Here is a 13,160-nt window from a genome sequence, read left to right on the forward strand (position 1 = left end):
TAGTTAGTTCATTCAGGTCTTCAATCCCGTATAGGACGATGTTTGGAGGTTTGCTAGGAGCCTTGGGAGGGGCTACACCGACCTGGTCCATAGGGAGTCCTTCAAATCTATTTTCGAGTGTAGTGCCTTCAGGCGAGGGGGGATCCTGACAAATTTTTCGTTTTTTTCTTATGGGTACGCGCTGCCAGCTTGGTGGTTGATTCTGACTCTTCGTTTCAGGCTCTATTAGAGTACTGTGTTGTGTAGATGAAGCATTCATTGAGGATTCGGATGATGATGCTGATCGAGGTCTGCTTTCAAAGAAGCTTTTATGGAATACTTGCTGAGTGTATGTCTTGCGACTGTCTTGCTTGTTGGGATTGGGTGATTGATTGTTGCTGTTGTTGACCCTAAATATAACGATATTTATTTACTTAGTATGTTTTTGGGACTTAAAGGGGCCCACTGACTATCAGTCCGCCGGACGATATCGGCCTGTCAGTTGTTCGGAACTGTCAAATTTTTGTTCTAACTGACAGGCCGGTATCGTCCGGCGGACTGATAGTCAGTGGGCCCCTTTAGTCACGCAAACAATTTTAGTCGTAAGGAAGTCCCCAATTTTTGTCTATATTCTACTAAGTTTAGGTATTTCATTTATTATTCTGCCTATTCCGATCACTGATAATAATCCTACTTCTTCTTTTTATACCTATCGTTATCCCGGCCTTTGCCAGGGTCCGCTTTCCTACTTGCCTTTCTCCACTGCGCGATCCGGCGTCCTCTCGCGTGAGTCAGTTTACGCTCATATCGGCTTTCACAACTATCGCTTTTTAGGGTTCCGTACCTAAAGGGTAAAAACGGGACCCTATTACTAAGACTCCGCTGTCCGTATGCCCGTCCGTCTGTCCGTCTGTCTGTCTGTCACCAGGCTGTATCTCATGAACCGTGATAGCTAGACAGTTGAAATTTTCACAGATGATGCCGCTATAACAACAAATACTAAAAACACAATAAAATTAATATTTAAATGGAGCTCCCGTACAACAAACGTGATTATTTTGCTGTTTTTTTCCGTAATGGTACGGAACCGTTCGAGCGCGAGTCCGACTCGCACTTTGCCGGTTTTTTTTTTGGTCTGCCCTGGGGTCGGTGGTCGTCAAGGGCTAGGGATAATAATCCTACTATAATTATAAATAAATAAATGTTTAAACAGATACATACAGACAGAGAGGCAACATAATGTAATATATTCCGTCCTTGTTACAGCCTCCAGAGAACGAATTGCAGAAGAATTCGGATCGCGTTCTGTCCGAGCACGAACTGCGGGTCCAGAGGTCTTTGCAGAAACTCAATGTGCCAGAATGGTGAGTACATTTTTAGGGTTCCGTACCCAAAGGGTAAAAACGGGACCCTATTACTAAGACTCCGCTGTCCGTCTGTCACCAGGCTGTATTTCGTGATTTGTGATAGCTAGACAGCTGAAATTTTCACAGATGATGTATTTCGGTTGCCGCTATAACAACAAATACTAAAAACAGAATAAAATAGAGATTTAAGTGGGGCTCCCATACAACAAACGTGATTTTTGACCGAAGTTAAGCAACGTCGGGCGGGGTCAGTACTTGGATGGGTGACCGTTTTTATAGTTAATGGTACGGAACCAATGAGTTTTTGGGAACTTGTACGAAATAACATTTAATATTTACCAGTCGCTTTTCGGTGAAGGAAAACATCGCGAGGAAACCGGTCTAATACCAATAAGGCCTAATTTCCCCTCTGGGTTGGAAGGTCAGATGGTAGTCGCTTTCGTAAAAACTAGTGCCTACGTCAATTCTTGGGATTAGTTGACAAGCGGACCCCAGGCTTCCATGAGCCGTGGCAAAATGCCGGGATAATGCGAGGAAGATGATGATTTTGCATGGCCCGTTGCAAAACTGACACCCAAAATTTGTACGAAAAACTAGGGACACTTTTTTTTCTTTGTCTCATTCAATAGTACTCGATATTCTGAGTTTAAATAATCCAAAAGTGAATGGCAACATAAGAAAAAAAATCACGGTATAAAACGCACTTTAAAAAATTTGTAACAATTTGTGACGTTTTCAAGCAAAAGGTACCACATTGTCGCTTGCCGATAAGGTTGATTTCTAATTGAAGCTATATGGAAATAGCGCCTTACTGACAAGCGACAATAAGTACCCTTTTGATTGAAAATGGCACACTTGTGCACAAAAGCAAAAAATATGAAAATTACTTCTAAAAATACGCAATTTAATTTTTGAGATCTTCTTTTTGTTAAAACTTATATTATATAAAATTAAAATTCAAAAACATTATATTCGTTGAGCACGCCCATTCATCTCGCTAAAGGGGCCCACTGACTATCAGTCCGCCGGACGATATCGTCCTGTCAGTTAGAACAAAAAATTGACAGTTCCGAACAACTGACAGGCCGATATCGTCCGACGGACTGATAGTCAGTGGGCCCCTTTACGCTTACGCTCAGTGAGAGTGAGAGAAGAGTACGAACCTACGGGGCCTAAAACCGCAAAATTAGCTTTGCATATATTCCAATGACAGTTTTAAGGATGGATCCTTTGCTAAACTACGTCCTTTATTCGCACATCCCGGATTTTACAGATGTTATCCTTTAACACTTTAGTTTGGATCTAGGCTATCCGGTCGCGATACCTAGCGTTCCTAGGTACCCTGCGATTTGCATATCCCGTCTCTAATTGTGGTATTTTCTATGAAAAGGACCTTATTGTCGTTGGCGCTTACGCCATACACGATGCTCAGATATAAATACAATGCCGCGCGACGCTGTGCGGCGTAAGCGCCATCGACAATAAGGTCCCTTTTCATAGAAAATGCCCCAATTTAACTTCCTTGGTTGAGTGGAAGTTGTAGGTAGGTACAGGTCATAGACATTAATACAAGTAGTTATAGACTTGACACCGATAGGTCTTTTCTATGAAAAGGGACCTTATTGTCGATGGCGCTTACGCCGCACAGCATCGCGCGGTATTGTATTTATATCTGAGCATCGTTTATAATGCCGTAAGCGCCATCGACAATAAGGTCCCTTTTCATAGAAAATGCCCCAATTTAACTTCCTTAGTTGAGTGGAAGTTGTAGGTAGGTACAGGTCATAGACATTAATACAAGTAGTTATAGACTTGACACCGATAGGTCTTTTCTATGAAAAGGGACCTTATTGTCGATGGCGCTTACGCCGCACAGCGTCGCGCGGTATTGTATTTATATCGGAGCACCGTTTATAATGCCGTAAGCGCCATCGACAATAAGGTCCCTTTTTATAGAAAATACCACAAGTGTGTCACGCAACCAGGTACACGGTGTACTTATAATCGAATTACGACCGCTACCCAGCTCATCGCACAAGGATGCGTTGATGCGTCGAGTATCACCTAACCGTGTATTTAATAACCGTTATAATAATAAATAATAATAAAATCTTTATTGCTTTAGACCTTGGTTATTACACTTCACATTATAAAGTTTTGACAATATGAAACCGGTGTAACAGGTTTGTAACACATTTAGGTAGTGGGGTTGAGTCTCTGCCTCCCGAACTAGGTCCAAGCCTGTGATTCGGGCGTCAGTGATTCATCCTAGGTACATTTGAGCTCTCAATTTTATTGTATTTTATTTTATTTTAAGGTTCACCAACAGTTATTACATTGAGGCTTACATCTATACAAACATTAATAACATGCTAAATGTATAACTAATTACTGGTAAACACCACATGCGATAAAAAAAAAGCAAAGTCAACAACAAAGCCGACACATTTGAACACCTTATTATTGTAGAATAAGGAGCAAAGCGCAACCATGATGTCGACTGGTTAAGTATATAACTAAATATGGAATTAAAACTAAATATACTAAAAGTAAAACTTAATAACAATAGTATCAGCAATATACGTTCTTAAACAGGGATATAAAGCAAATGACGAAAAGAAAAAAAAAAGAAGTATAGCAATGACATTGTAAAGGCGCCAATTATGAGACATTAAAAGTATTTTTTGGTATTTGGGCATTTTTAAGTTGTACAGTCGCCATCAGATATATCGGAGCGGCCAAGGTGCTCACATATATCTGAACACGCCTCTATTGTCAAGGCGTTAGAGTGCATGTTCAGACATTGTGACCACCCTGGCCGACTGGCTGATGGCGACTGTACCAAAAATGTTTATATTGGGTATTTCTACTCGGAATTTTTACTGAGAAAAAAGTGTCGCCAAAATTTTTGGTCTGTTCGGTTACGTTTTCAATAGAGCCTTCTATGATCGTAGCAAAAACCAAAAAAAATTGTATGAAATTTTGGGGACACTCTTTTTCTCATAATAGGATCAAATGAGCTCGTTATTCTGAGTGGAAATAATATAAAAATTCCAACATCTAAAATACTTTAAATAGAAATGCCCATTTCAGAAATCAGAAATCAGAAATTATTTATTTGCATTGATACAGTATGGGATATTAAATATATTAATAACGGGTCACTCACGTGTTTTAAGTCGAAAACGCTCGACATGTTTCACTCCGTACCGAGGAGCGTCATCAGGAGCTTGCGTCGACGGTGACGGAAACACGTGAGTGACCCGTTATTAATATATTTAATATGTCTGTGTCTCACGGAAGTTTGGTTACAGTATGGGATGTTACAATACATTACAGTTCATGTATCTAGCTTGCATGCAAGCGTGCAAATTTAACCTATACCTTACCGAGTTTGCACGTTAAAAAAATAGAAAGACTTATTCGTCTTTGATTATACTGCAATTGGTCTCAGCATATATAATTAACAAGTTAAAACAATGTTTTTTTTTTCTCTAGTCATGGGCAGTATGGCACCATTTGTTTTGAAACAGACAGAAATTAATGGAACGTCAAACTTAAGAATCATACATAGACATAGTATACACAGGTAGTTATAGACGCGCCACCGAGCGACCGGGGCTAAGAGAAAGAATATTCATATAAATTTCACTTATAAATTTCGGTACTTCGCCATCGCCTCCTACCTACGATGCCACCCGGTCGGTGATAAGGACAAAGCATGGCACTATTTTCTTTTTCCTCTTATAGGAATCGCAATAAGACTATCTTTCTCTATCAGAGTGTCAGGCCCTTGGAATCATAGATATGACTTGTTTATGGTAAAATGTTGCCAGTGTTTAAAACCTGACGTTAAATTCTTAGTCTGTCAACCCATTTCCGTTAGGAGAAAAAAGCGGCAAATTTAAAATTTTAGGCGCCAAGGGTTATTGTCCTATAAAAAATTGAATTTCGCGCTTTCCTCTACTGACAAAGTTGTTTGACCGGCTATATTTTACAGGATTTGTGGTATACGTCTCATTATTGGTGCCACGTCCATTATAGGGGTGTTTACTGTACTGGCGTGTTTAACTGAATTGACATTGGGAATTGGCCCTGATGGTAATAAAGTGACATCAGAACAATTAGATAAAGGAACAAGACAAGTAAATTAGTGTACAAGATTGTAGACGTAGTTTTAGCAGCTGAAATAGATAAATGACTCTGTAAAGATGCGTACCTACACGTACAAAAGGTGCTAACAAATTAGTTACGCAGCGTACTACCACAAATTATATTATAGTTCTTACGAACAGATACTTATCTCTCAAAGAAAACGCAAATACCTACCGTTTTGATACCTACACAAAATACAATGGAGTGATCTTCAACGCGCCGCTCCCCGCACGCACGCACCGGCACAACATTATTAGGGTTGCCTACGCTTATTTCAAATACTTAGGTAGATATCTAAATTAAACATAGATATCTACCTAAGTATTTGAAATGCCGAATATGCCTTAAAAATATTACATCTTTATTAAATAACAGTAGTACCTACGTAGCTGTTTCCATATTTTTTTTATTAATATATAAACTAACATACAACAACATACAAACACTAGAAATAATGTAAAATAATTCAATTAAATGATCATATTACAAAATTAAAACTAAAGTTAAACCTAGAAATAAGAAAAAAATACTTACCTACAAAAAACGAACGCAATCACAAATCTAATCTAATCAATATCTACCTACGTATTTTGTATCTATCGTAAAAATAATAACGGTAGGTGTAAGTACCTGTATTGAGAATTGCCTTCTTACTTTTCCTCATCTGTCGGAAGAGCAAAAAACGATATTTTTTATACGTGCTGCGAATATCACGCATCATCATTACATTCATTACATACATACATTTGTGATTGAAGACAACCCTGTTTTTTATACCCGACAGACGAACATAAGACTAAAGTCTATATAGATTTCAGTATGAGTGATCGAGTGTAACGCCGAAAGATATTAGAATAGGCACTACTTTCAAACCACTGAACAAAATAATCCCCGATTAAAATTGTAACGACGCTTGTTACCAAATTTCCAGCAATCTTAAAAATATACTACTTAAGATAAGTTACGTCAAAAATAGACAAATAAAACGCATATTACGCGACACTGCGTAGGGGGCGCCACTACCACAATCCATCACAATCTGAGGGTCTACCGCGAAACAAGAAAATCGAAATTTCGTTATCTAACCTCTCTATCACTCTTATATTCGAGCGATAAAGAGCCACATAAATTTGAACCTATAAATAGGACGGTAGTTTCTTTTTAAATGAGTTTGTTCCCGTTCAGTCAGTAGCGGTAGCATTGGTAACCGCTGAACAAAAAAAAACAGGCTTTTGTTTAACAGATTAGGGTGTGAGGCGTAAAAATCATTTGAGAAAATTCATCTTAAACTAACAATTTAAAAACCTTATTACTAAGACATTAAGGTCCACCGATGGCCAAGCGTTACGATTACTATCAAGATATATGTCTGCAAACCCCTATCCCATTCATGTAAAGTGGCCCGTTCGATGCGACCACGGCCACTCTAACCCGTACGCCTTCGACACAGTCGCCCCGTTACATTAGCAGGACAATTGGTGAGGTTGCACGCTGGCCAATGCAATTACTCCACTTAATATCAATTTAGCCGTGAGAAGCTGGTATGGATATGGGTTTAGATGTTTATCCGGGTCGAAGGACCAAGTTTTCGGATAGATTGCTGTTGTGCTCCAGGTTTAACCAATTAACCGCGGGTTAGTGAATGATGCAAGTGGCCCTAAGAGTATTAATAGGGGGCGTAAAGCCAGGAAATTAGTAGGAAATAAAAGACATGGCTCGCCGCACGAAATCGAATTTTACCTTTTAACTATCTCAATTACTCAGAAAACATACTTCTGCCTCCAATTTTTTTTGCTCAATCCCTCAGGTATATCATCACTATTTAGCTATTTTCTACTGCTGTGTATAGTCGACTAAAAAGAGATGTACCGTCAAGAAACGTCACTTTTGACACTTACAGATGCGATCCATATCGTGTCTAGATCTAAATTATGAAGTATTTTAAAATTAGAATCAGGCTGACAGAGGCCAGACCTTTGTCCTATTTCGATTGTTCTATGCTCGTAAGGGTCTCCGGCAAGCTCGGTTCTCCATACAAACGTAGTACCTCTCTCATTTTAAAACTACTAGCTAGATTGCTCTGAAACTTTGTACTTACTCGTACAATAGGATAAGGTATATCTATGTCTGTAATTAATTTATGTAGCTTCAGATACCATAGTTAAAAAAATACAGCGTATTTAAGTTTTTCATACAAAACTTGTTTTTGCTCTATTTCGTTTGTTTTATAAACTGGAGCTATATAAACTAATTTCAGACCTAGATGTACCTCATGTTATTGTATGTGCAAAGTTTCGTTACAATCCAACACGTAGTTTTAAAATGAAAGCGGAACTACGTTTGTATGGGAAGATGCAATTCGGCCGAGCTTGCCGGGGACTAAATGTTTGCAATGCGGTCAGGCGGCCATGGCAGGATGAAACGTTGCTTGAAACCTTACGCGTTGACGCATTTCTGTCCTATTTACAATATTATGCAACCATAATAAACCACATATGTCTGTTTTTTTATTTCGTAGACTAAATTGACAACCACAAATGTCAAACGTAGAAATAATGTGACCAACTTAAAACAAACAGTGCTGATCTTTGATTTCGGTTTGTGAATAACCGATAAATATTAATTAATTTGACACTAAAAAAAAACAATAAAATGAAATCTACTCGCTACATGTTAGGAAATAAACAATAAATAAAATCTACTAAAAACATTTAAAAAATGTCATTGACGTATCGCCGACCTGACGCAACGCCATTTTTGTATTTTTGGTTTACGTATTCGACATTCGTTAATTTACTCGTATGGTGATCGGATGAGTGCGTTTTCTCTTGTCTTCATCAACAAATATAAGTACCTCCCAATAGTTTATTTTCGGTTAGTACTGGTTGTCACCACTATTTATAAAACGTAAAAAACTAGAAAACATGAAATGTCATTTTAGTCTACGGAATAAAACATGAATATTGGCCAGGAGCGCGATGCCATTGGAAAAAAAACATGTATAACACTCGTCTTTTATTAAAGCGACCTCAAGACTATGGATGGTATAGAAAGGGACGCAATCTCTTATGGCAGAATTGTTGTAAAAGTGACCGCGTTAAGCTTTAAATAATAGTTCCTAATCTCTCCGGTGGCGCTAGTTAGGCTCTGGGACATGAGTATAACATGAACCATATAAGGCAACAAATAACCCGACCAAATTACGTAGGTTGTTTTTGGTAGTATTTCGGTGTATGGTGGCGCCGCCTCATTACTGTTTTTTGATGGACACTTTTCATACATAGAGATTTAGCTCCTTTATACAGTCTCCATGCTCAAGACGATCAATCGAGCTTGATAATCACGTGATTAGACATGATTGACCGTTTACAATAACGATCAAAGACATTGTCAATGACAAAGTGTAAGTGATCATAATTATAATTATAAGGCTAATCTTGTGTACCAAATAAAATAAACAACAATAATCTACCCTGGCTCATCTGTATTTGTAGGACATTAGAAAATATACGAGTTTCAAATCCATACTAATCCATACTAATATTATAAATGCGAAAGTGTGTCTGTTTGTCTGTTACCTCTTCACGCTTAAACAGCTGAACCGATTTAGTTGAAATTGGGTATACAAATAGTTTTGAGCCCCGGGGAAGGACATAGGATACTTTTTACTGGAAAGAGTTCTTCTGAATCAGAGGTGAAAAGGGGTAGAAATTTGTATGGGGAATCAATAACCGCTGAACCGATTTAGATGAAACTTGGTATGGGGATAGTTTGAGCGGTGGGGAAGGATATAAAATAATTATTATCCCCGAAATCATCCCTTAAGAGTGTAAAAAAAGGGGTGGAAATTTATAGAGTGGACCAATTTGGGGGTGAAAAAAGGATGGATTTAAAAGCAGATTTGTTTAAAAATTAAGGTACCCAAATTACTAATTCCACGCAGACGAAGTCGCGTTCAAAAGCTAGTAAAAGAGAAATGGTTAGAGTTAGTCGTTAATATTACAGAAATGCATAAGGCGAAACGGCCAGTTAGAATGTGGCCTGAAACCTTACGAGTACTTAATGCATTGCTGTCCTATTTACAATATTCTGCATTCACTGTAAGGGCTGGTACAGACGGACTGCAACCCGTTGCAGTTGGCATGCAGTTCTCATACGAATTGCAGTCGGCTTGCAGTCTGTACCGGCCCTAAACTGTAACCTATACCATTGATTGATTGGTTGATCTGATGTTGGAGACCGAGGCAGCCGTTGGAACTCTGTGACAAAACAAAGTAACGTTTGGACTTAGAGATTTGGCGTTTTTAGGTTATAAATTGTATGGAGATGACACCTCTCTACGTCCCCTTCCTGTTTGAAAAATACTATACAAGGTGTTCACGAGGAAACTGAAAGATTTTAACCACGCTTTTCTGAGGCCAAATGAAGGAAAAAAAATTTTTTTTTTCGATTTTTTTTAATGTATTTGTACATAAAAAGTACATACTATTGGTAAACTTATCACTTAAAACGGACTTTTACTTTTTTTACCGTAAAACCTAGTTTTTACAAAGTGTTACTTGTCTCTTTTTGACATCTATTAATAAGGATACTTTAGACTACGTCCCATAGTGACAACATCGCTATCAAAAATGTGTGTTTCGCTCTATGTAACAATAAAAACTTGTTTTTTTTTTATTGGTATTAATTCTGAAACTAGGCGAATTACAGAAAGTTTATAGGACATTTTAGTCTTTAAATATGATCAGGAATAAGCCTTTAAAATTATTCGGTTTCCTCATGTTACACTGTGTACAATCGACGACGAAAAAGCTTGTATCAAAATGAAATTATTGATAAAAACTTAGTCCGTAAAATTCTTATACGGTAAAACCCAAATAAAGTATATGCCGTTGAATTTAAAGCTATGTTATCAAACGTTATCATGCCAAATAATGGCTTATTAGTTTTATCATAAGTGGGCATTTTTTAACCACCCGAAAATGCCCCTTTTAGTGCACAAGATTGTAAAGAAGTTACTTTCTTATTTACTTTTGTTTCAATTAATTTAGTAAGGATCTTGGCAATCTGTTCAAGACTATCCCTCCCAAATTTTTAGATTCTTTGTCAACACCATAAAAGTTACAGAAAATTCTCATGTCTCTAAAGTCTCATTTAATGGTTACTGTAATGTCATGTGTGTCTGTTCATTCGTAACGTGTCTATGCAATTATGCAGCTTACTGTACATTAGGAGAAGACTCTCCTACCAGAACCTTGACGAACATCCTAACTCGAAACTATTTCCAGGTACAAGAACGCCCCGGCACCTCGCGAGGGCTTCCTGCTGCGCAAGCGGCTGTCTGACGCGTCTAGCGCGCGCTGGAGCGGCCTCAGCTCGAAGACCACTTCATTGGGCAGTCTTGGGGCCTCCGCCCCTCCACCCCCGCAGCTGTCCCCGCACACCACCAGCTTTGGAAGGTGGTCGACTAGCAGACTCAACTCTAACCAAGTAAGTCTACTTTCCTTGTTCCTTGGGTTAGAAGACTCATGTGTCCGTTGGAGTGGCCTCAAATACGACTTCATTGGGCTGTCTTGGGGCTTCCGCCCCTCCGCCCCCGCGGGTGTCCCCCAAACCACTAGCTTCGGCGTCGACTAGCAGACTCAACTCTAACCAATTAGGTCTACTTTCCTTGTTCCTTGGGTTAGAAAACTCATGTGTCCGTTGGAGTGGCCTCAAATTCGACTTAATTGGGCTCTCTTGTGGCTTCCGCCCCTCCGCCCCCGCGGCTGTCCCCGCACACTACTAGCTTCGGCGTCGACTAGCAGACTCAACTCTAACCAATTAGGTCTACTTTCCTTGTTCCTTGAAGACTCATGTGTCCGTCGGAGTGGCCTCAAATACCACTTCATTGGGCTGACTTGGGGCTTCCGCCCCTCCACCCCCGCGGCTGTCCCCGCACACGACTAGACAGATATGACCGCTAGGTGGCGCAAGCGCGAACAGGCGTCCGTTCCGTAGCGGTGCGCGGCAACTACTATGGCTAACTAAAATTGGTGTGGGCCGCATGTACTTGTAGCGACGCGACGAAATCGCGGAGTGAGCCACGCCTGCCTGCAGTAAGCTCAGTTAGGCTTGAGTTGTGGGTATATACTAGATAACGATAAATATAAGTAATATAACGTATTCCGTTTACGGTTATGCCCGAAGAATAACCGATATTAGGTTATAATCGGTTACGGTCATTTTCGACAAAAAAATTAAAAAAATTCAAACAAAGAAATTAAAAAGTCACGAAAATAAATGTTCAGTAAGGGAATGTGAAAATGTCTTCGTTTTTTAATGAAACACAAAATACACTAAAAGTGAAAATATGACCTTGGACGTGATACAATATTCAATTAAAATATGTCATAAATAGGGGAAGTAAATTTGCTATTTTATCGTTATTAAGGTACACGAATGACAAAACCTATAATCACAGGCGTCACAGCCAAGAAAAGCAGGATTTTGTGATCATTAGAAGATAAATTCATAGAATTTAAGTCATAAATAAATAACCGAAAGTAACCGTAATCGATTATTCGAGTTTCCAATATTCGGTTATGAAATTTTGTCAAAATAATCGCACTCAATCGCATGTCAGATAACCGAATATTTCAATTACGGTTATAACCGAATTGCATTCCCAAGTCGATAATCTGTCAAAGCCAGATTACGCGAACATTTCACTCGTAAAACGCAATTTAATGAACCACGTTACTCGTATTTCAACGTCAATTTCAGAGAAATGTTGATTTGTGGCATAGAAATTGGATTATTTGATTTCATTGCGTTATTAACGTCGTTATCTGATATCAATATTGATTGAATTTATCATGATTGTAATTTAAACAAAGGTCCACAATTTCGGTTAGTATTTAGTATTAGCAATCAGCCACAAATATAGTTTAAATCTCACGAACGCTGTAAAGGGTTCGAAACGTCGGGATATATTATAAATTCAATATACGCGATATAATCCGTTTTCATAGTTTTATTTCATAGTTTAAATCTGTCAAATGATTTTTACGGCAAATACCCTAATCTGTTAAACAAAAGCCATTGTTTATTTTGATTGAGCGCATGGCCATTATGACTGAGCGCGTGGCCACGCGCTGAGACACAATGGCCACGCGCTATAATATTCATTACGAAACGGTTTAGTCAACTATAATGAATTTGACTAATCAGGTGTCGCCGCGGTTCAGTTAAAAAGACACCAACGCGTGACTATTTCATGAGTAATACCTATTCATATATTATGCACGCGTTGATGTCTTTTGTACTACTGAGATACTTACCTAATTTTCTTTAATTATTTAGTTTTCATAGTAGAAAAAGTATTAATCAAGCGTTTCAATCTCTTACCTTCATTAGGCCATTCAGCAAGCTTCGTGGCCTAAACACGGTACTCGACTGAAAAGCTCTCTATATACTTATAAAATACTAATATACCTAGGCCGCCGCCGAACGTATAATCCGCCAGATCACAAAATTCCTAGGCATGTCATGAAACGACTGTAGTTTTAATTTCAATTGTCATTTCAATGACATTTCGTAAAAGATGTGTAAGTACCAAGGGCCTGACACTCTTTGATAGAGAAAGATAGTCTTATTGCGATTCCTATAAAAGGAAAG

At 38.7% G+C, this 13,160-nt stretch overlaps 1 protein-coding gene across 1 annotated transcript in view; it reads left to right on the forward strand.

Annotated features, from left to right (window-relative positions):
- The window catches only part of LOC134755227 (serine/arginine repetitive matrix protein 2), a 201,680-nt gene that overhangs the window by 165,748 nt on the left and 22,772 nt on the right, over positions 1-13,160 (forward strand). The window contains exons 4-5 of the mRNA XM_063691750.1: positions 1,246-1,343; positions 10,790-10,991. Of these exons, the coding sequence (XP_063547820.1) occupies positions 1,246-1,343; positions 10,790-10,991 (300 nt within the window). The remainder of the gene's footprint in view (positions 1-1,245; positions 1,344-10,789; positions 10,992-13,160) is intronic.

This window comes from Cydia strobilella, chromosome Z (genome assembly GCF_947568885.1).
Source record: "Cydia strobilella chromosome Z, ilCydStro3.1, whole genome shotgun sequence".
In the NCBI taxonomy this organism is placed as follows: Eukaryota; Metazoa; Arthropoda; class Insecta; order Lepidoptera; family Tortricidae; genus Cydia; species Cydia strobilella.